The sequence below is a fragment of the Purpureocillium takamizusanense genome, chromosome 12 (genome assembly GCF_022605165.1).
Source record: "Purpureocillium takamizusanense chromosome 12, complete sequence".
Lineage (NCBI taxonomy): Eukaryota > Fungi > Ascomycota > Sordariomycetes > Hypocreales > Ophiocordycipitaceae > Purpureocillium > Purpureocillium takamizusanense.
Genome location: NC_063079.1, coordinates 946,280 through 968,237, shown reverse-complemented (window position 1 = coordinate 968,237; position 21,958 = coordinate 946,280). Strand labels below are relative to the sequence as shown.

The 21,958-nt window shown below is 59.9% G+C and overlaps 6 protein-coding genes across 6 annotated transcripts; 3 read left to right on the top strand and 3 right to left on the bottom strand.

The window, feature by feature from the left end:
- Nucleotides 1–1,755: 1,755 nt before the first annotated feature.
- On the bottom strand, nucleotides 1,756–3,386 carry JDV02_010508 (uncharacterized protein). Its single transcript, XM_047992251.1, has one exon. The coding sequence runs from the start codon at nucleotides 3,265–3,267 to the stop codon at nucleotides 2,089–2,091; it is 1,179 nt and encodes a 392-aa protein (XP_047848265.1). The 5' UTR covers nucleotides 3,268–3,386; the 3' UTR covers nucleotides 1,756–2,088.
- A 6,614-nt stretch (nucleotides 3,387–10,000) lies between these two features.
- On the bottom strand, nucleotides 10,001–11,663 carry JDV02_010507 (Alcohol dehydrogenase (NADP(+)); the record flags this gene model as incomplete). The annotated part of the gene is made up of 3 exons (XM_047992250.1): nucleotides 11,378–11,663; nucleotides 10,525–11,154; nucleotides 10,001–10,294 (listed from the first exon to the last, which is right to left on the bottom strand). Exons 1-3 carry the CDS (start codon nucleotides 11,558–11,560, stop codon nucleotides 10,001–10,003), a joined length of 1,107 nt encoding a protein of 368 aa, XP_047848264.1. The 5' UTR covers nucleotides 11,561–11,663.
- A 2,361-nt stretch (nucleotides 11,664–14,024) lies between these two features.
- On the top strand, nucleotides 14,025–14,616 carry JDV02_010506 (uncharacterized protein; the record flags this gene model as incomplete). The annotated part of the gene is made up of 3 exons (XM_047992249.1): nucleotides 14,025–14,260; nucleotides 14,319–14,440; nucleotides 14,495–14,616. The coding sequence occupies 3 exons, from the start codon at nucleotides 14,025–14,027 to the stop codon at nucleotides 14,614–14,616; spliced, it is 480 nt and encodes a 159-aa protein (XP_047848263.1).
- A 1,464-nt stretch (nucleotides 14,617–16,080) lies between these two features.
- MIR1_2 (mitochondrial phosphate carrier protein) lies at nucleotides 16,081–17,754 on the top strand. The gene is made up of 3 exons (XM_047992248.1): nucleotides 16,081–16,368; nucleotides 16,526–16,945; nucleotides 17,014–17,754. The coding sequence occupies exons 1-3, from the start codon at nucleotides 16,199–16,201 to the stop codon at nucleotides 17,396–17,398; spliced, it is 975 nt and encodes a 324-aa protein (XP_047848262.1). The 5' UTR covers nucleotides 16,081–16,198; the 3' UTR covers nucleotides 17,399–17,754.
- A 265-nt stretch (nucleotides 17,755–18,019) lies between these two features.
- Nucleotides 18,020–20,398, top strand: SDA1 (Severe Depolymerization of Actin). Its single transcript, XM_047992247.1, has 3 exons — nucleotides 18,020–18,123; nucleotides 18,173–18,208; nucleotides 18,266–20,398. Exons 1-3 carry the CDS (start codon nucleotides 18,077–18,079, stop codon nucleotides 20,391–20,393), a joined length of 2,211 nt encoding a protein of 736 aa, XP_047848261.1. The 5' UTR covers nucleotides 18,020–18,076; the 3' UTR covers nucleotides 20,394–20,398.
- A 324-nt stretch (nucleotides 20,399–20,722) lies between these two features.
- Nucleotides 20,723–21,448, bottom strand: JDV02_010503 (uncharacterized protein; the record flags this gene model as incomplete). The annotated part of the gene is made up of 2 exons (XM_047992246.1): nucleotides 20,723–21,081; nucleotides 21,142–21,448. 2 exons carry the CDS (start codon nucleotides 21,446–21,448, stop codon nucleotides 20,723–20,725), a joined length of 666 nt encoding a protein of 221 aa, XP_047848260.1.
- Between the last annotated feature and the right edge of the window lie 510 nt (nucleotides 21,449–21,958).

Here is a 21,958-nt window from a genome sequence, read left to right as displayed (position 1 = left end):
GGGGTCACCTGGAGGTGGTAGTGGTGCGCCCAGGCGGCCCGAGTTATCAAGGCCAGGCAGCCTCGCCGCTGCGCCTCATTGCCAACAGCGACGCAGGCAGGGGCCACTCTGCCTCCTGCCCGGGCCGGATTCAATCCGGGATGCTGTGGCTCAGCACAGTATACTACTGCGAAGTAAGGTAGGTACCTACCTATGGCTGGAGATCTTACAGCATGCCTGACTGACGAGGGAAGGAAGGAGCCCCTCAGGCGTGGCTGCCGCCAGCCATGGACTCTGGAGTCTGGACCGGATGCTCCGTGAACATGGAAGGCGCGACGCCGAACGGCCTCCCGCTCGAGCCACTGCACCTCCCCCCGCCATGTGCCGCAGCCACCCGGCCTTGGGCTCCTCGTCCCGTCTGCGTGCTCGGGGCGCAGCTCAATTCTCGGCTTCCTTTTGTCCTCGTCGTTTTGCACGCCGAGGGTCTCGGACTCGGCAACATCCAGTTGCTGCTCTGGTCCCCAGCTCATCTTTACCTCCACCGCCAGCACACACGTATAGTTATTTGGCGGAGATACTGACCTGGCGCCATCGCCGCCTCGATGGGCGTCAAATTGGAATCAGCCAAGGCCGGCCTACCAGCAGCAGGCACGGCGCGCGCTGCACGCACAGGAGTCACCGCATGCCGCCCGCATCTGGCTTGTGTTACACAGGCCAGCCGCCGACCGCCCCTCATGATGGCTACTGCGCCTATCGTGTGACCTCGCTCGCGCTGCAGCTGCAGGTCCCTACTCCCACGGCCACCACCCAAGCTCTGGCATGAACTCGTTTGCAGCACGAGGGCTTGATCCACCGACCACTGACCGCAACCCATGCTGCCTGGATGGTGGCATCACACGGTGAGGCGCCCCTATGGGCGCCGGCAGTGCTGCGCCTCTCGACAGCCACAGGTCGCCAGGTGCGGAGCCAAGCCGGCTGTCCCTCCGGTAGCAAAGCGGTGTCCTAACAAGGAGCGCCAACGAGTTTTCACCTCGTTGACCGACGGGACTCGGGAGCGCTCGTATATGGGCTCTGCCAAGGCTTCCCTGGAGATCTTCTCCGTCCTCCGCAAGAGTGGGCGGCCGGCCGGTCAAGACACAAGAGGAATTGAGCTAACGTTGCGTTTGCTCTCAGGAAGAGTTCTGAGCGTTCAAACCGGGAGCTTTGTAACGCGAGGGCCCGTCGTCACGATGCAACCACTGCTCCCACAGTCCTGGTTCCACCAGTCTCAACGAAGCCTCAGGCCCATTGGCCTTAGCCGAGCCTCACTCAGCCCAGGCGCCGCCCGGCCAGCCAGGGGACTCCGCCGCAATCGTTCCATGCATGCTGCTCCACTGCCAACCCACTACGACAATGATGTATGTGATCGCTTCTAGAACCTAAAAGCACTGTCCTTGGGCCTTCGTCACTGCGACTCGGGCAACTTTTGTGACCCGCCAACGGCTCGAGCAGCAGAGTTCGGACGGGCACACCTACTTCCTCCCACGTACGAAAAAGATAGCAGCTCCACGATGTCTTGGCCGCAACGGGTCCCAGACTCCCAATGTGGAACGGAGGATCCGTCTTTTCCATTTTTGCTCCACGGCCAAGGCGGACGGAATATTGCTCCAGCCGTCGGGGAACGAGCCGACAACCAGGTCCCAGCATGTGGCCCTAGGGCCTAGAGGGCAGATCCACTGCCGACACGTCCACTTACACGATGTGCCATGCAGCCATTCGGTGGAACATTGCATTGTACCCATCTCGAAAGATCAGACCGGCGGCATCACCGATCACGACCCGCTACCTCGACTCCATCGAGGCAAGGTCCGTATGAAACCCGACCTCGTGAGCGCTCCGTTTCTCATGCCACGCCTACAATGGTCCTTGGGCGTTCATTATAAGTGACATTAATGTTTATTGTCAAGGATCGTGACCTCATTCCATATTCAGTCTCTTTGTCCTCGGCTGTGCGCAGGGCAGCAGCAAACCCATTTCCCAAGTGAACCTTTCTAATGTACTATTTACATCGGAATATTACGTTTCCTCGCGGTAAATAGGATACCGGAGTACCGGAACATCGCGCTCCACTTACAGAAGGGCAACGAGACCAGCAAAGGCGGCAACCAGGTTGACGCTGCCGACAACGTGGCCAGCGGCAGCGGTGACGGCGGGGGGAGTGGTGCCGGTGGCAGTGCCCGAGGGGCGAGGAACCACAGGAGTGGTGGGCTGCTTGGTAGGCTTCTGGGAAGTCCACGTGGGGATGACGGTGGTGCCGGTCGGGTAGACAGTGGTGGTGACGCTGCCAATGGGGCAGTTGGGGACATTAGGCGGGCACGAGCTGATGGTGTACGTCTTGGTGGTGAACTGAGTCGACGTGGAGTTGTTGCCGGGAGGGACGACGGTGCCGGTAGGGACCGGAGTAGAGGTGACCGGGCAGACGGTGGTGGAGACGGGGATGGTCTCGGTGATGACAGTCGTGTGGCCGCCGCCGGGGCAGTGAGTCACCTCAGGAGGGCACTTGGTAATGGTGTGCGTCTTGGTGGTGCAGATGGTCGAGGTGGTCCAGCTGGTGGGAGGAGGAGTAGAAGTAACAGGGCAGACGGTGGTCGAGATGGGGATGGTCTCGGTGATGACAGTCGTGTGGCCGCCGCCGGGGCAGTGGGTCACCTCCGGGGGGCACTTGGTGATGGTGTGAGTCTTGGTCGTGCAGATGGTGGACGTGGTCCAGCTGGTGGGCTTGGAGGTGGTGGTAGGAGGCAGCTCCGTGGACGTGGTGTTGGCGGGAGGAGTGGTCGTCACCGGCTTGCTGGTGCTAGGAGTCGTCTCCGGCTTGCTGGTGCTGGGAGTCGTCTCCGGCTTGCTGGTGCTGGGAGTCGTCTCCGGCTTGCTGGTGGTGGTGGGAGTGGTCTGTGGCTGGCTGGTGGTGGTGGGAGTGGTCTGAGGCTGGCTGGTGGTGGTAGGAGTAGTCTGGGGCTGGCTGGTGGTGGTGGTCTGGGGGACAGACGAGGTATGGGTGGCCGTGTAAGTGATGCACGAGCAGGCAGAGCTGACCCTCTTCACATCCTTCTTGCAGTTGCTGAAGTCGGTGGGGATGGCCTCGGGAGCGGTGGTGGTGCCAGCAAGGAACTCGAAGCAGAACTTCTTGCCCTCCTCAGCGAAGCGCTTGTCGACGAGGTTGTTGTAGCAGTTATCGTGCTCGCAGTCGGGGTACTGCCAGGCACTGGCGGTGGTGGCGGCGATGGCGCCGAAGACGAAGGCGGCCTTCATGGTGACTGGTCTGTGGTGAGTTGTGCGGTGGGAACGAATGTGTGAGAGAGAGTTTATATGTCAAGATGTAACGACAGGTGGGACAGCGAGAGACTGGCAACGACTGTTGATATATAAGAGGGTGGAAGAAAGAAAGGAGGGGGGACCAAGACGGTTGCCGGGCAGGACAAAGGCTTCTTTATACCACCAGCAGTACGCGACCCCATACGACCCGGGCTGAAGTTGGATGGGCCGCCACGGACGACGACTCGATGGACATGTCATGGTCGGGACAAGGCATCCATGCCGCCACGACCTTCCGGTTCGATGGCCCGGCCGAGCCCCCGGCAACCCGCGCGCGCAGCCAGCAGTGGGTGCGGGACCAGCCCCAGCCCTCTCTCTAGCGGCGCGATACGAGCTGCCTGCGCCGGCGTCGTCAAAGTTGAGCGGTTCCTGGAGCTGCATGACTGGACACCGACAGGGGGGGGGGGGGGTGAGAGTCCTTTTCCTTTGGACCGTAGCAGAGCCGCTGGCGGATGCCTGATCAGATGGGAGCATGCAGCCCAGCCATGCGGCGGTGTCGTCCGCCAGCCAGCCAGCCAGCCAGTCATGCAACCGCCGGTTTCTACTACCCATCGTCAGCCATACGAGGAGCGACGGAAGCGATTTGACGCCAGCGCTTCCATCCGGCATCTCCAGCGCAGTCGCATACGAGGGCCTCCACCTCGGGGCGCGCGAAATGAGGCCGGCGAACCAGTCGACGCCACGGCGCCGCGAGAATCGATGGACGAACAGCAGTCGGCCCATGAGGGCCAGACACGACGGATGGGGGGTTGCGCCGTTGTCAACTTGTCAACGACGAGCCACCAGGCCCCTGAACTTGCTACCCCATGCGGGTTAGCTCCGCCCAGGTCGCGTTTCCACCAACGCACCTCGAAGGGGCCTCCTGTGGCGGCGGCTGGTCGCTTCTTTTTGTCCCTGAGCTGCACGGGTGGATGGGTGGTGGTGGCTTCCTTGGCTGGAGGGCGTGCGTTCTTTTCCCTCCAGGTGGTCAGCGAGCCGTGACTCGCCAGTGGTTGGCGGATGTTGCTTCTCCAGTTATTGTTTTTTTTGTGCTCTCAGAGTTTTTGCTCCTGCGTGGCGCCCACCTGGTTCCTGGACTGCTACGCTTAAGTTGTGGGGGAGGATGTTCCTGAAAGAAAGCGCCCCGGCCCTGGAGAGTCTCACCTTCAAGCTCGACCAACGACAACGGTCGCCGCCGTGCACGTCCTCTTTGTTAGGAGAGTTTTGATTTAACCGCAGGCTGACTGAACGACTGACTGACTGACGGGTCAAGTGAAGCGAAAGTGCGGACACAGGCAGGGCGCGCTTCGCCCCCTCCTCATGCGCGCATCAGCGCTCAAGAGAAGACTCCCCTCCCCGTCTGGCCCGCGCAGCCCCTCCCCCCCAGGACGCTATCAAGTTCGGACGATGCTAGGCTTTCGGGGCACTTTACGAGCGGTACCAGTGGTAGCCATGGCGCCACCCAGCCGCCGAGTACGGCCCCGTCCCGATTTAGAATGATATCATCCGGCCTCCCGCCGGCCAACCACGACAAGAACTAGCAGAACCGTCGCTCGTGTCGAGCGGAGCCAACGCCAGCCCAGCTCAGCAACCAAGGCAGCTGGCGGTCAGGGCGATAACAAAGACAGCTTTGCGCCGGGCGCTAGAATTTTCGCACCGTACAGTAAACAACACTGAGACGAACGCTTCTGCGAGGTGTTTGTTGCACGGCTGGAGCCCGGTACTGTACCGTATCCGTCCCGGGGAGGATGAGCGCCCTGGTGCTAGGATATGATATGACGAGCGTGTGGTGTGAGTGTCCATATACTACTACCAAGTGGTACTATTACTGGATCAGGCGTCAATTTTCTGCACAAAGTAACTACTGCCCAGCCGTGTTTGGCACAACTGCCGAGCGCCCGACAAGGCATCTCTTGCCCGAGAGACACGGGTGCAACGGACCAAGAAGTCTTTCTGGGCGACGGTCGCCACGAAAACGGCAAAGGGTTCTTCTTGTGGTTGTAACGCAGCACGACGTGGCAAGCAAGGTGCAGTGCAGCGCAACACACCGGATGCCAGGGCAACAGGTCACAACATCCCTTGACCCTGACAGTGCGCGAACACAGTGAAGCAGAAGGGCTCAGCCCACGATGCACCACATCCTGCCGGACACAAAAACGTCAGGTAGTACTATAGCCCATCTCCACGCCACCGGGGCCGGCTCGGGTCTTGTTGGGGCGAGAAGAGGCGGCCACGGTGAGGGGATGAGGGGTCGTGTTGCTCACACCCAGCCATGCAGAAGCAGGGCAGGGCACATCACGGCAAGCTAGTGCTGTGACTACTGTCCTGTGCGAGGAGCGGGTTGGATACACGGTGGTTCCTATGCTACAACGACGGACGCTGTGCGATGGGCTCGATGCGGATGGGCAAAGACAGGTCGCGCCAGGGACGCTGCTGGATATGGAGGGCCATGACTGTTTGCGCTTGGTCACGTTGCGACGAGTTGACAGGCCATCTTTGGTTGCCTTCGGCCCCATGGCCCCCAGCGACGCCTGTCCAACGCATAGACGCAGGACGCAAGGCGACGGCACACGACATGTCGGTGATGAGCAAGTCTGGTGGGCCGAGCAACCCACAGGGCCGACGGGTTCTCCTGTTCTCGCAACGGACTCATCTCATCACCATTACGAAGTAACTACACTCAGCAACCTTTTGGCCGGGCATAACGCGTCGGCATCTGGGCTGCCGACCAGGATCACGGCCATTTTTTTTTTGACAGGGGGGAACTTGTCAATCCTTCCCCGTCATCCGATTATTCCGCACGGAAGACGACCGATGGCCACCATCGCGATGGACCATGATGGCAGCCAAGAACGATGGCCCTTGGGCCTGACTACTAGTTTGGCCATGGCTGTGAAAATAGGCGGCACCCACAGAAGGATGCAGAAGCAATACGGAGCAGCAAAGTGGGATGTCTTGTCTGTCTGTGCTCAGCTTGTAGGGCCTGCCTGCAGAGCTTTTTTTGGTGCGCGGAGCCCGGCGATGCGATTCTAGCGTGTGTCTCTCGGTTTCGCCACCCGGCCATGTAAACGGCAGGGATCATGGGCTGCAGAAGACAGGGGTCGGATCGCCGTGTGATTGGCGACGGGCCGGGTCCGTCAGAAAAGCCTCTGTCGGGTCTTGCGAACGAAGTGGACGCGGATCGCGATGGCAGAAGAGAGGAGGCCAAGCACCAGGCACAGCTCAGCGGCGGCGCGGCGACGCATGGCCTCCCAGTGACTCCGCCATGGCCGTGCCCGTGCCCTGGCCCCGACATGCTGCCTCTCCAGGCCGATGCCTTGGGGCTGTTGGGTGAGGACGCCAAGCATCGATGTCGAGTGATCTGAGCCAGATGCGAGGCAGGACAGGAACAGTCAGCGAGCGAGGTTGGCTTCCCCTCGAGACAGGATTCGCCGAGTGCTTCGCCTGATTCTTTGGGGCCTTTGCCTTGGTGTTTCTCCGTTTGGCCAGCAGCTCTCTCCCATCAGCCCGCCCCGTTTTGCAAATTTGTCGTTTGGGCTGTTGGGCGGAGATGAAACATGCAAAAGACATCGTCATCGGACGAGGGGTGACAGAATGGGAAGCCCAGTCAGTTGTTTTGGCAGAAAACAAAACTCTGGGACTCCACGGGCCGCTCACAACTGCCCGCTCCGACCACAACGTGCCCCCGACAGACATGATGAGTGGGTGAGAAGGCTGTTCGGGCTGCTTTGGGCATGCACGATCTTACACACTGACGTCCTCTTTTACTCCCCCCGCGTCCGCCATCTGTCTCTGCACGGATATGCCCGGTGCTGCGGCGCCCCTGCGTCACCGCTCCCGTGCACGGCCACCCATGCGTTGCTTCGAAACGTTTCCCGGCTTGAGGCGCAACAAGCACATCTCTAATAAGCTTTTCGCTACAACGCCGCGGCGCGTCAAAAAAAAAAAGCAACGCAGCAGCTCGCCATAGCGCAGGAACGGTGCATGGAGCCTGTCTGTCAGACCGTGTGTGGTACGAGCGGAAATGAACGGGGAGAGAAAGCAAAACACCCCCCAAGGAAATGCAGGGCAGATCCAGGAACCCGCGAGACCCGGCCGACATGCAGGCGAGTCGAGGCGAGGCGCGGCGCGGCGCGGCGGGCTCGGGGCGTGAGCACAAACAGTGGACAATTCTTTGTTTCTCCGGGAGCGGACAAGGCCAAGCAAGGTTCGCCGAGGGATGACAAAAAAGAAACAACAACCGCCACAATGAAAAAGCAATAAAATGCAACCATGCAGGAAAAGTACGTAGGCGCCTGTCCCAAAGGGCGCGCGGACGGCAGAGATTGTAGTACAAAAGCACGCTGCTGCGTGGCTTCGAGGGAATACGAGGCTGGCTTACTGCATCGCGCATCGCGCATGGCCACCACGCAATGCGAGGTTGGTCTGCGTAGGGCTGCCATTGGTGGGGAAGCCGGCCATGGCCCTATCACACCGTGACCGGCAGCCCTTCCAGGCTTTCGGAGTTTTTCTTGAACGCAGTCTGGCTTTGCATCGGGGGGGGGGGGGGGGGGGGGGGGGGGTTGTCGTGGTTCAAGGAAGTCCAGTCGGCCCACGAACTGGCGCGAACCTTTTGCTGCTCGCTGCCTCTCCCGTCATCTTGACCGGATCGCCGCGCGGGGCCAGTCGAACATGCATTGAAAAGGCCGTGGCGCGCCGAGTGAGTGGTGTGGGAGGCTTGCAGACCGTGTAAGACGAGCCCTCGATGACTCGATGCAAGAGGCGCAGACGCGGCGAGCGATGACGCCAGGCTCACCGCATGAGGCGCGCCGCTTGCTGACAGCGATTAGTGTTATCGCGCGATAGATGGGACAAGAGGGAAGACTCTGGAATCTCGCCAGGCGTTACGGGCATGTCTCGACCTGTAAGTGGCTGAGCCGGTTCGACATGACAACTCGCAGTATGGGCGAGGCAATCTCGAGATGCGGCATGCCATGGTAGGCGGCGTTACGAAGTACGAGATACGGATTATTGCTGGCACCCATCACGTCGAGGCCTTTCGCGTAGGCACCGCCTCAAAGAAGAGTTTCTCTGTGGCCAACTGTGTCGTCGCCTCTGGCAAGATGTCACCGTTTGCGACGCTGCCATCTGCCACCTGCTTGCAACGATACCCCGGTGAGGTCACACAGCCGACAAGGCTGTAAGGGACGACCTGAGATCCTGGCATCCTGGCATGCTAATCACAGAAGGATTCATTCACGGGCAAGGTAGTTAACTGAGGTGCTCGATTCGTGACATGCAGGGTCAGCGGCTCTTCCTACCCAGCTCACGCGTACTGTATCACTCGAAGCCCGTTCCCGGATATTACCATGTGTTCGCCCCGCGGGGGGGTTCAGCCAACCACCTCCAGAGAGCATCATCATCACCGTCGCCGGATGTTGCTGCGCCTGCCCCATATTGATTCCTTCTCCCAGAATAGACATATCAAGGTGTGTGTGCGTCGCCGGGCTCGCAGTCGAGGCGGCGGGCGAATCCAAGGACGGTCTGGTGCGTTCGTCGCATGAATGTCTTGCAGGGGGGGCCTGGCGCCGGGCTGGACGAAAACGAGGGCTTCCCTGGTCCATGAGTATTCGCGATGGGGCGCGGACCTGAACGAGCCGTGACTACAGTCTACGTTGTACGTGGGCAGGGGATGGTGACTTACACGGCGCTTACTCCATAGGATGCCATCCTTCATCCCGCGGAGTAAGTATGGTACAGGGAACCTACACGGGCTTATTCTCGGCGGCGACATGCGAGCTCATACGAAGACCGAGAGCCGGGAGCAGCGGCGTCGACGTGCTGACGTACGAAAAGTTGGAGGGATGAGGGGGCGTGTGTGAAAGCTCTCTCTCTCTCTCGTGTCTCTTGGCGGGGTTCACGTGCGCGAGCGCATTGGCGTCTGTCTGCTGAGCCGCTGCGAAGACGACGAGTTGACAACTTGCGTGTTGAGCAGTGCGAAGATACTCTACGACTTACAACTTATGCAAGTCAGTCGAGCACAGGGGCGGCGGCGGCGGCGCCTCGTGAGGGGAAAGGCCGACTGTCAACAACGCACGAATACGAGGAACGCCCATGTGATGAGCCATCCAGGTCCAGTACCAAACGATGACAACGAAAACGACGATGACTACATTGAGGCGGCATGGCAGGCCTGGTCTGGATCCCATGGTGCGGCGTTGAGGCTGGACCGGAGTCATGCGAGCAACTTCAACAACAAGATGGATCAATGTTGGAAGCGCCGCGCATGGCGGCAGTGTCACCACCACCACATCAGAAGAGAGAGAAGAAGGTTCGCCACTTGGTGCTGCGTTGCATCCGCTCCATCTGGCATACCCATATTCCCATCTCGCATCACAAGCCGTTCTGGTACCGCCTGCACGACCGAAAAAAAAAATGGACGTCGCGCGACTCCATACCAGTAACACCACGGCATGCACTGCTCTCCCCTTTTGTGCGACGCCATCCCACGCCTGTTGAGTAAGTACGTAGTACACCTTTTTTTCACCGTACCCAGGGTTGGCAGCCCGTCATGATTTTTCACATTGTCGGGCGAACCGCACACACTACCCACGCGCGGGTACTCTCTTTCCTCTGACTCTATACGTGTGGCTTCGTTGCCTTTATGGGCTTTCCTTTCCCTCTTCTCACCTCTCTGTCTCTCTCTCTCTTTTTATTGCTCGTTGACCAGCACGTAGCGGAAGCGCGGCTTGCCGTCCTCAAAGTCGATGATGGCCTGGTTGGCGTCAGACATGGGCCGCTTCTCGACCCAGGGCTCGACCTTTTTGTCGACGGCGAGCTGCAGCATCTCGCGGATCTCGTCGGGTGAGCCGATGCCCGAGCCGGCGATCCGGCGGCGCGCGCCCTCAAGGCTCAAGGGCCGGAAGGGGAGCTCGCCCTCGGGCAGGCCGACCTGGACGAGGGTGCCGTCGAGGCGGAGGAGGCCGAGGTAACCGGAGAAGGGCATCTGCGATGACGCACGGGGCGTGTCAGTCAGCCAGCAATCATGAGGATCCGGCGAGACGGGGGCTTGGTTTCGCTTTCGGTTCGTGATGTGGGCGCACCCGTGTAAGTGAGCAAGGAGGCCGCCGCCACGCATTACAAAGGAGTTGTCCCTCCGTGTAAGACGTCGCGCCCAGCCCAGGGGCGGCAAGAAGGGAAAGAGGGAGTGGGAAAGGGAGAGAGGGCAAAACGCACCTTTGGCGACGAAACGGTCGAGATGATGAGGTCCAGCCTGCGCGCATTCTTCGTCTCCCAGTCCTTGTCGTCCTCGGTGGCGATGTATTCGGTGCAGCCCAAGTCGAGCGCCTCCTGGCGCTTGCTCGCCCTGCGCGAGATTCCCACGACCTCGTCCGCGCCGAGCGCCTTGGCGAAGAGCACGGCAAAGTGCCCGAGCCCGCCGACGCCGACGACGCCGACGCGGCGGCCGGGCCCGGCGCCAAAGTGCTTGAGCGGGGAGTAGACGGTGACGCCGGCGCAGAGCATGGGGGCGGCGAACTCGGGGGCGAGGCCGTCGGGGATGCGGAAGACGAAGTGCGAGGGGCAGCGGTGGAAGCGGGCGTAGCCACCGTACGACTTGTCGCCGTTGCGGTGTTTTGAGGCGTAGGTGGCGACGGTGCGGGTGCAGTAGTTTTCGCTGCGCTCGGCGCACTCGGCGCACTTGAATCCAGAGGGAGAGGGAGAGTCGTCGCGGTTGAGGCACGAGTCGGACTGCGCGCCGACGCCGACGACGTCGCCGACTTGGATGCCGCCTTCGGCCTGGGAGCCGACGCGGACGGCGACGCCGACGATTTCGTGCCCGACGACGACGGGGTAGGGGGCCTTGCTCTGTAAAGGAGAGAGAGAGAGAGAGAGTTGTGTTAGTGGCTGACTCTGTCTCTGTCTCTCTTTCACTATCCTCTGTCTTCCTTTTTCTTCATCGACGGAAAGAAGCTCCCATGGAGGAGAGGAGGAGAGTCGAAACAGGGAAGCTAATAGGGGAGGGAGGCAGAGACAGAGAGAAGGAGAAAGGGAAAAAAGACAACAGGTGGATAGAGGCAGCAACACTCACCCAGCCGGACCGCAAGACGTGCAGGTCGGAGCCGCAGATGCCGCAGTGCGTGATGCGAATGTCCACGTCCGTCTCCTCCCACTTCTTGGGCTCGTAGTCCTTCCACACCATCTTGCCCTCGGCCGACGACTCGTCCTCGCCCACCCACCCCTCGAACTTGTAGTTGTCGTTGCTGCTCGCCATTTCCCCCTTCCTTTTCGTTTCCCTTGGCCGCGGTTGTGGTTACTACCGTTTGTGTGCGTCGACACACGTCCGTTTACGTCTCGGGTCGCCCGGGGGGGGGGGGTTATGTTACGTTGTTTCGCTTCGACTTTGAAACGAAAAAGAAGGCTGGTGGTTAGTTCCTAGCAACAGCAGACAAAGGCAAAAGCAATTCTGCACGGCGAGAGAGGTCCCTTGATCTTATATATGCAGAACCGTGTGACAGATGCACAGCAGCCGCCGCGGGGGGAGGTGGGGGGTTGTCGATGCATTGGCATTGGCCTCTGCGCCCCCCCCCCCCTTTCCTCCTCCTCCTGCTGCTCCTCCCGGAGCATCTGGGAGCCGGAAAGACTTTACAAAGCAGTAGGTACGCACCTCCATCATCATCATCATCATCATCAGTACGTATCAAATCGCCTGTTAACCCCGGGGGGCGATGCTACCTGTGCCTGCGCGGGAAGATGGATAGACTCGGGGCCAAGTGGGGGGAGGCGCCAGTGTGATAAGTGGCGCCGGGAGAAACCATGTAAGTCGCTGATGTCACCGCTCAATCGACGGCATCGGCTCGCGGGGATGGAGGCAGGGAGGGGAGGGGAGGGGAGGGGGCAAAGGAGTCGTGGCCGGCATGGAAGTCGTGCACTTGCGTTGCGTGTTGAAGATGTTGGGAAACACAGCATGATGAGAGGGGGCTGATTGTGATGGCTGAAATACCTGGTTGCGTGCGTGCACAGCCGCGAATCGGGCTTTGCTTTTTTGTTTGCGCGTCTCGCGCCTCGCGGATCGTGAGGGGAAAGAGCAACTTTTGGGGATAAAGCGACGGGCGGGCTGTTGTTTGAACCCTGGGGATTCTGTGGCCCGCCACTTACATGACGCCTCATATGTCGAGCAATGCATCATGCAGGGTGCATCACCTGGGACTTCCTGAAGCCGGCGACCAGGATCCATATTGACACCAAGTGGTACCCTCGGCGGGGCGTAAATCCCGATATTGTCCTCGTCCGCCCTCGTTCTCCTCGGTCTTCTTCCTCGTCGAGTCTTGCCGGCATCGACGCCTTAGCAGCACGCCGCCTTTGTCCTCCGCCCGCCCGTGTGATGAAACATGCATATGCCGCCGCCAACAGTCATGCCGGCGCGGCACTCCAGCAGCAGCTGTGACCGGGCAGCCACTACTATTGCTCTGCTCTGCTCTGCTCTGCTCTGCTCTGCTCTGCTCTGCTCTGCTCTACTTTGCTTTGCTTTCCCCTCTCCTGCGGGATAGAACAATCGCCCGCGCAGCCTCTCTCAGCCGTGCTGCTGGCCAGTCGAACGTACATACGTATCCAGCAGTACGGCTGCGTTGTAGCTGCAGTATTATTCAGATCGTAGATCGGTGGGACGGGGGGTTTGGGGGCGGCTCTGGCCGATCATATAGGTAGCTCACCACCACCCACCCACTATCGTATCTACCTACTAACTACGTTTCCTGTATGTATGCACGGCGCCGCCGGGCGGATGCCACGCGCGTCCAACCAGCCAGCCCGCTCCGCTCCGCTCGGGACCTCGGCATCGGTGGACCGTGGACATGCAGTAACTACGTACCCAACCTGCCCCAGTCCGGCCCGCAGGCCGGCAGACGCGGTCCCGCTTGTCCAGACCGTATCGTCATAAACGCCGATGCGTCCCTCGGCGATGTCGCCCCGCACGACGTGGAAGCCCGGATGTTCGCTGGCAAGGACAAAATCTTTTTCAGGTGACGGACTAGTATGTATGTAATTTGATGGAAGCCAAGAGACCGGACAAGGACTTGCTTGGAAATCACACCGGCCGTGTCGGAGTTTGGAGCCCGTTTACCTCCATGATTGCCAATCCTCGTAGCAACACACTACGTACCTTCCATGTAAGGAAGAGGTGGCAATGGTGCCTGCATGCCGGTCAAGGGTTGCGGGCATGTTTGAGGCGCCTCAAGTCCGGAGACTGGTCCGCTCCTATCAGCCATCAGGGACACTGATCATCGTGAGGTCGACTTGGACACCGACCTCTACTTCGTCACTACCCGGGAGCCGGCGCAGCTCTTCACTTCTATGCTGCAAGACATGTCAATCGATATACCATCACAGATACCATCCTCTGGCCACACCGACATAGCGTGCGTCCTCGTAACCCGACACGCGAAAAGGCGGATTGCCTAAAGCCCGCCTCCGCTACGCCTGTATACGTGACAGACTACAAGTTTGACGAATGTTTGCTCACAATCCCTCGTGTCACGGCCGGTCGTCCGAACAGCATCATGGAGTAGTAGGTCTTGTCAGCTCCGGCATTCACGGCAATCGTCTCGTGGTCGACGCAGTCCGATAAAACCCTTCCAGCCAGCGGGCGTCCCAGGGCCATCTGGTCTTTATTCCAATGCATCGCCCCCTGGTCACATGTTCTGTCGTCCGATACGAGGCCACGCCCGGACGCCGTCACGATGTTGCCCGTGACCTTGACTCCTACTGCCATGCTTGGCCTTTTCGCCGCTGCTGCGGCCCAGCTCACCTCACAGTGTCAGTTTGTCCGCTTCTCGCCCGGGTTCGATCCTAATGACCCAATATCGTACACGGCCCGGTGCGCGAGGGTGCCAGGCGAGCCTGCCGAGGTATGCTCCGAGCTTCGTCTCGAGCATTGTTTCACCAATAACGATGGCAGTCTCGGGGCTGCGATCGAGTATGCAGACGATACACTTTTAAACTGCCGACGGGGAAAATTGCTGACCTTCATCAAGTGACAATGCGGAGCGCTTCACGAGCTCCTGCCCGAGCTGCAACGTCGATTCGAGCGGAACAATCATGTTTTGCATCTGCGAGCGGTTGAGCAAGTCATACGTCTACACATCCATCAGATTAGGTATGAAGTGGTCCCGTCCTATGCCATTTGCGATGAGACTGATATTGGCTCTAGGCGACTTCATCACGGTTCACGACGGCTTGTTGGCCTGCACAACCACGGTCGCGCGCCAGATATCCGAATGTCCAGTTTCGTGGATCGGAGGTCCGCCTAGGCGACGCCACTTCGTCGGGTGACCATGGCGAACCGCCGCGAGATTGTGTTAATCCGTCGAGCTTCGGGGCTTTTCCCTGTCTAGGGTAAGCCGCAACCGCGAGGCCTCGACCATGACAACACGCATACGGACGGCAGACATCGCCGAGGACTGCGCCGTTTCAAACACGCGCAGCGACCCAAAGGGACACGGCTGAAGGGGATTCTAACACGCCGCGAATAGGCTGACGATTTCGCGGAAACAGCGTCCGCACAGTGATGCGGCTGCTCAGAGAGTGTTCCTTTTTGGCGATGCCCTGCCGCCAACTTGCTTGACGGAGAAAGAAGAGATCAGGGTCGCAAGGGCGCGAGTTGAGTCGAGTCTCGATCAAAGCCTGCTCGATATCGGCCCGGAGCTCAGGGCACGTACACGCCGCGAAAGCAACTCGCTCGTTCCGTTATGAAGTGTGAGAATCGCGGCCCGAAGGGTTCAGCACTGCCGGACCGATCACTGTCCCTTTTCGCCCCATAATGTCCAGATTGACCACATCCTGACAGGCGCTGAGGAGGTTTCAGAGCGGATGCTTGCTTTCGTAAATTGGACGCGGTAGGCGAAGAACGAATCTTGGACGCGTGCGGTCGATATTTACGACTCGCCCGTCTTCTTTCTTCCAACTGCGTCGCGGGAGCCTCGACGTGGAATGGCTCGGCCTCTGCCGGCAACCTGCGGACGGGCGCGCGGTCGAAGGTCGCGGGACGTTGCAGCGGAAAAGGCTGTTGACTGACTGTCGCAGGTCTGGCCTGAGCCAAGCCAGCGAGCCAAGCACGTTGACGGGGCCGCGCCGGTGAGTGGCTGCACGTGACGAGTCGAGGAATTCTCAGCCGCGGCCGATCAGGTCGAGTAAAGTACCTGCATGTACCTCTTACCTGGAGGATGCGTTTTCCTGGCGCAACGGCGGGCGTTGCATGCATTTTGCGGGCGGCGGGTGAGGGTCAACAGCGCCGCGATGCGGAAGCAGAGTCTCGCGGCATGTTACAATATTTCCCCTGAAGGAAGTTATGTTAATTCGGAATCTCCTTACTGTATTGCGTAGTATAGTCATAGCATCAATACTCGAAATAATTTCTACGCCCAATGCGCATCGCTCACAAGTTGCAACTCCCGCTTCGGACAGCCCGATGGATACCTGTCGGTACCTCCGTGGCAATACCACGGAGGAAAAAGTAGAGCGCCCACCACCAGGCTGCGCTTCGCTGGAGTTCGCCCGGCGTTTTTTTGGTGGCTTCCCCCCTGTGTTCCTGGAGGCACCGTCACGTCACAGGCTTTGAGTGGCCTGTGCCCCACGGCCAGCGACCCATACCCGAATAGTTCCGAGCCACTAAATTTTTCTGCACAGAGAGGCTGCCGCCCCCCCCCCCCTTGTGCTACTTGGCCGCGTGCCCGGGCAACCTGAATGGCCCGGCCGGCCCAAAGGGCGAAGAAAAAAAGACCTCAGAACAACGGCCGACTTTTTCTTCCCTTCTCCTCCCCATCCCCAGAATCTCCACGTCGAGAACAACTTCATCCCCCCCCAACTCCACTCCCTGTCCTTGTCGCCGTCTCCCCGTCGGTCTCTCTAATTCACAATGGCCTCTCCCGCGCAGTCCACCGGCTCGACCAAGGTTGACGCCGTCATCCAGAATGTCAAGGCAGCTGAGCCCCAGAAGCTGTCTGGCGTCGCTCTGTACTCGCGCTTCGCCCTCGCCGGCGCCATCTGCTGCTCTGTCACCCACGGCGGTCTGACTCCCGTCGATGTGTACGTCGCCTCTCCGCGGTGCTCTTGGTTTTGACGCACGCCGCCGCCGCGAATGCTATCGCGAAGCGCCGTTGCCACAAACTTTGCGCCCCCCCCAACGCCCGAGTCGCGATCGCGATGCCAGCCAAAGTGCCTGTGCTAATATGCCCCCCTACAGCGTCAAGACCCGCATCCAGCTCGACCCCCAGACCTACAACCGCGGCATGATCGGCGGCTTCCGCCAGGTCATCCAGAACGAGGGCGCTGGCGCTCTCCTCACCGGTGTCGGCCCTACCTTCGCCGGTTACTTCCTCCAGGGCGCCTTCAAGTTCGGCGGCTACGAGTTCTTTAAGCAGCAGTGCATCAACCAGCTCGGCTACGAGACTGCCTCCAACAACCGCACTGCCGTCTACCTCGCTTCCTCCGCCGCCGCCGAGTTCTTCGCCGACATCGCCCTCTGCCCCCTCGAGGCCACCCGTATCCGTCTCGTCTCTGAGCCCACCTACGCCAACGGTCTCGTCGGCGGCTTCACCAAGATGCTCAAGAACGAGGGTCTTGGCGCTTTCTACGCTGGTTTCGGTCCTATCCTCTTCAAGCAGTAGGTTTCCTCTCGCGCCCTGCTTGGGCAGGCTTGCGCATATGAACACATGCTGATGCCCTGCGCAGGATCCCTTACACCATGGCCAAATTCGTTGTCTACGAGAAGGTTGCCGAGACTGTCTACCGCTCGTACCCCAAGAAGGACATGACCGACGGCATGCAGACCGCCGTCAACCTGGGCTCTGGTCTCATCGCTGGTTTCGCCGCCGCCATCGTCTCTCAGCCCGCCGACACCATGCTTTCCAAGATCAACAAGACCAAGGGCCTCCCCGGTGAAGGCACCACCTCCCGCCTCATCAAGATCGCCAAGGAGCTCGGCTTCCGTGGCTCGTATGGCGGCATTGGCGCTCGTCTTTTCATGGTTGGTACCCTGACTGCTGGTCAGTTCGCCATCTACGGTGACGTCAAGAAGGCCCTCGGTGCCACCGGCGGCGTCGAGATCGCCAAGTAAACACATTCCTCATGTGTTGAGATGTATAGAGGGGAGGAGAGGTTGAAGACGGCATAGAGGTGCCAGGGCTCGGCACGCGCTGCGCTGCCCAAGAGCTGGGCCTTGCTCGCGTGTCCAGCTCGTGCGCCTTCATAGAGAGCGGAGTGGTATCGTCATGGCATTGCGTCTCCAGCGAGCTGGGAGGCGCCTTGCCCATCGTTTGTCGCCTCGACGACTCGACCTTTGGGACGGGATGGGATCCGGTCTCGTGTTTGCCTAGAGTAGAGCATAGAGTGGCAGACCAGGGGCATTCTTCCCCAGGGTTGTATAATAGTCGTTTTCACGTTTCAAATAGACGGGAGTTCTTCTGGCTGTAACCACATGTCTTTACCATGTGACTATGCCGGTGGTTGACCGTATTCCTTGTTCATGTCATTCGTCGTGCCGTTTCATTGTGATGAAAATGCGAATCTCTTGTGTATGGGCATTGTGCTGGTGCTGGGCACTTGGTTCCTACTAGCATCGAGACAGCGTGACGGTTGGGTTTGGTGCCGACGGCAGTGGCTTTTTTTTTAGTGGCTTATCTTATCGGCTTGGGCGTCCCAAAATTTCTTCGGCGGTGATTCCCCCACGTCTGGTGCAGCCTCATCATCAGTCGTCAACCACCGTTACGACAATTGCGCGACACTTTGGCCCAGGATGGTGAAGAGAAAAGTCGCTGCGCTCGAGAAGATCGACGCAGACTTGTATGTTTGGGCCTCGCATCCCCCGAACGACCAAGGCTGACCCGAGCAGTGCGAGTTTGCAGTACAAGATTCGCCGCGATCCCAAGTGAGAAAGACGAAACCATTGCGCCGCACCGCCAGCCGTGCTGATTGAACCCTTTAGATCGTACAAGGACGACTTTCTCAAGCAGTGGGAGCAGTATGAATCGCAGCGCGAGATTTTCCTCATGTCGCCCGCCACGGCGACGGGCGACTTGGTCGAGTCGTTCCACAACATGGTCGACCTGATTGCGCACGTCGCCGACTGCTACCCCGAAGAGACCAAGACGTATCCCGACGACCTCAAGACGATCCTGATACAACACCATGCGGTCATTCACCCCGAGCTGAGAGATAAGGTCGTGGGCAGTCTCGTTCTGCTGCGGCGCAAGGACATCATCGACTCGGCCAACCTGCTGACGACGCTGTTTCCCATTCTCGTCTCGTCGCCAAGCAAGACCCTGCGCGAACTGCTCTTCAACAAGATCCTCAGCGACATACGCAACTCGAACACCAAGGCTACGAACCACCCGCTGAATCGCACCATCCAGACCGTTCTCTACAACCTCGTCACTGCCGACAGAGCCTCGCCGCGCGCCATCTGGGCTATCAAGCTGACGCGCGAGCTGTGGAAGCGCCAGATCTGGACCGACTCGAAGCCTGTTGATGTCATGAAAGAGGCTTGCCTCGCCGACAACGAGAAGGTCGTCATCGGCGCTACGCGCTTCTTCCTCGGCGGCGACAAGGAGCGCGAGGAGCTCGAGGACGAGAGCAGCGACGAGGAAGTGGACCTAGGCAAGGTGCGCCACCAAGTCAACATCAACAAGAAGAGCAAAAAGCAGAAGAAGGCGCTGGAAAAGGCCGTCAACAAAGTCAAGAGTATGGAGCGCAAGAAAAGCAAGCCGCACCCGCTCAACTTCTCGGCGCTGCACCTGCTCCACGACCCCCAGGAGTTTGCCGAGCAGCTCTTCTCAAAACACCTGCAGAACACAAAGGCCAAGCTGTCGCTGGATACGAAGCTGCTTGTCCTGCAGCTGGTCACGCGGCTGATTGGCCTGCACGAGCTGACAGTCGTGCCGCTCTACTCGTGGTTCATCAAGTACCTCACGCCGCGGCAGCAGTCTGTCACGTCCTTCTTGGCGTCTCTGGCACAGGGAACGCACAAGCTCGTGCCCCCGGATGTTTTGGAGCCCCTGATACAGAAGATTGCCAACGAGTTCGTCTCGGAGGCGTCGGCGTCGGAGGTCGCAGCCGCTGGCCTCAACGCCATCCGAGAAATTTGCGCCCGGCAGCCGTTGGCTATGACGGACGCACTTCTGCAGGATCTGGTCCAGTACCGGAAGAGTAAGGATAAGGGCGTCATGATGTCGGCCAAGGGCCTTCTCTCACTGTATAGAGACGTCGGCGCTGAGCTACTGAAGAAAAGGGATCGCGGCAAGGACGCCACCATCAATCTCAAGTCAGGCGCACAAGCTCAGCGCAAGTTTGGCGAGGAACAGGCTGGCGGTATCGAGGGCTTGGAGCTGCTTGCCAAGTGGAAAGAGGATGAGAAGAAGCGGAAGCGGGCAGAAAAGGGCCTCGGGAGCGATGAAGAGGACAAGGACGAGGAGGAACTCAACGATAGTGATTGGGAGGTGGACTCGGACGACAGCAGCAGCTCCGGCGAGTGGATCAACGTCAGCGACTCGGAAGACGAGGCCCCCGTGCTCAAGAAGCAGAAGAAATCTGGCGGTGAACCCGAGGACGATGAGGTCGATGCCGAGGAGCGAGCCGCTGAGCTGGAGCGCATGTCCAAGCTCGCCACCACCACGATCCTTACGCCGGCCGACCTCGCCAAGTTGCAGGAGCTTCGATCGGCTGCCGCCGTTGACAGGGCCCTTGGCGGCAAGAGCCAGCGCAAGCGCGGGTCAGGTACCGAGGGGCCACGGCACGCCGACGACGCCCTTACGGCGGAGAACATTGAGGCGCCGGCGCGGCTGCGCAAGCTCACCAAGGAAGAGAAGGTGGCGTTGGCCAAGGAGGGCAAGCCGGCTCGCGAGGAGCACAAGAGCACGCAGGCGATCCGCAAGTCCAAGAAGGAAGCCGAGGGGAAGAGCACGAGTAACCGCGAGAAGCAGCGCAAAAAGAACTTCCTCATGACGCTCGGCAAGGCGAAGAGCAAGCAGAAGAGGAGCTTGGTGGAGGCTCGCAAGGTGCTCAGAGGTCACGTGGAGCGCAGCTCGAGGGGTGGGAGGAGAAGGAACGGCGTCTAGAGAAGGAATCGAACGGCCTGTATATCTGTCGCATTTGTTGCAGCGAGCTCACGGGATTCATGGACTATTCTACTCATTTGTTGGCGCTTTTTGTTGAGTTGGGCAGGGCATTATTGAATTAGCATTCTCTCAAACAACGTGCTTGCTTAAAGGGGGTATAGAACAAACAAACAGTGCTGCAGGACAATGGCCGCGGCCGAGAGTCAATAATACAATGAGAACAGAACCATGCATGAATGGAAAAAGACAAAACAGAACCCGCACAGCCTCATTTTCACAACACACAAACAAAGTCCAAGTCCGTCACAACCTCAACCTCAACTCCGTTCTCAGTTCGAGTCCCATCCACGGTTCGGGTCCACCTCCGTCTGATCCGAGTCGTAGCCCGACGATCCGCCAGGGCTGTTGTTGCTGTGCTTGGTCCGCTTCGCGCCGCTGCGCTGCGGCACCGGGGCACCACTGCGCTTCCGATTAGCGGTAGTAGTACCCGACGACGACGATGGCGACAAGCCAGTAGTAGCTGCTGCGGCTGTACGTCCGCCGCCCTGCATCGTCATGCCGCCGCGCGGGCCGCGCAGGGTGCCGGCGGGGCTGCCGTTGTTGCTGCCGCCGCTGGCGCTGGCGCTCGACGAGGCGGTCTCGGTGGTGTCGCCGCTGGGGTGTTGGTGAGGGTTCATGCCGCGGGGGTCTTGCTTCATTCTCAGTAGGGTGCACGCGGCGTGGATGGCAAGGAGGGGGCTGGCCTCACGGGAGGTGGCTCGCATGCCGGCACCGCCAGCAGCCGTGCGGTTTCGTTGCTGCTGCTGCTGCTGCTGCTGCTGCTGCTGGTTCGTCCTGGTGGCGGCGACGGCGGCTGCTCGCGAGGGGTTAAGAGAACTGCGGCGGAGAGGCACCGTTGGGGCCACTCCCATCCTGACGTTCTTCCTGTTGTTGGACGCAGAGGACGAGGAGGTAGTCTCGGATGAGGAAGAGGGCGAGGACGACGACGCGCCGCCGCGGGAGGCGGGCGTGTTGGGGGGAGTGGCGGGGACTCGCGGCGGCGAAGAGTTGGCCATGGTTGAACTCGGCGGGCACCCACTTCCGAACGGTCCTTTTTTTTCTTCTTCTGCGCCTTGGGCTTGATTATCGCGGAGGAGGTATAACGCAGATAGGGAGAGAGAGAGAGAGTAGGGGAGTGAGGGAGGCTGCCGGTGGGTTTGACGGCGCTGTTGGTGATACTTCCCTGAAGAAGAAAGAAGAGAGAACCAGTGGGAGGTGTTGTTTTTTTGGGGGGCAAACGGAGTTTCCGCACAGACGAGGAAGATTCGATCACGAGAGTGTGTGTGTGAGAGAGACAAGAGAATGTGTGTGCGCGTGTGTGTGCCAATGAAGAGCACGAGCGAGCGAGCAAGCGAACGCGGTGGTGGGATGTGGTTTTCTTCCTCTGCGAAGGTAGATGAGCGAGTGAGCAAGCCAAGAACCACGCCCGCGCAGGGGAGGAGAGGGAGGAGCTTACCAGTGAGAAGGAAGAGGACGACGAGGCAAAAAGACTGACGGAAGTGAGCGTGCGTGGTGATGAGAGAGAG

Coding starts and splice junctions, on each gene's coding strand:
- JDV02_010508 (XM_047992251.1), bottom strand. CDS start 3,267: ATGAAGGCCGCCTTCGTCTTCGGCGCCATCGCCGCCACCACCGCCAGT.
- MIR1_2 (XM_047992248.1), top strand. CDS start 16,199: ATGGCCTCTCCCGCGCAGTCCACCGGCTCGACCAAGGTTGACGCCGTC. Junction 16,369..16,525: donor GGTCTGACTCCCGTCGATGT/GTACGTCGCCTC, acceptor GCCCCCCTACAG/CGTCAAGACCCGCATCCAGC. Junction 16,946..17,013: donor GGTCCTATCCTCTTCAAGCA/GTAGGTTTCCTC, acceptor TGCCCTGCGCAG/GATCCCTTACACCATGGCCA.
- SDA1 (XM_047992247.1), top strand. CDS start 18,077: ATGGTGAAGAGAAAAGTCGCTGCGCTCGAGAAGATCGACGCAGACTT. Junction 18,124..18,172: donor GAGAAGATCGACGCAGACTT/GTATGTTTGGGC, acceptor TGACCCGAGCAG/TGCGAGTTTGCAGTACAAGA. Junction 18,209..18,265: donor AAGATTCGCCGCGATCCCAA/GTGAGAAAGACG, acceptor TGAACCCTTTAG/ATCGTACAAGGACGACTTTC.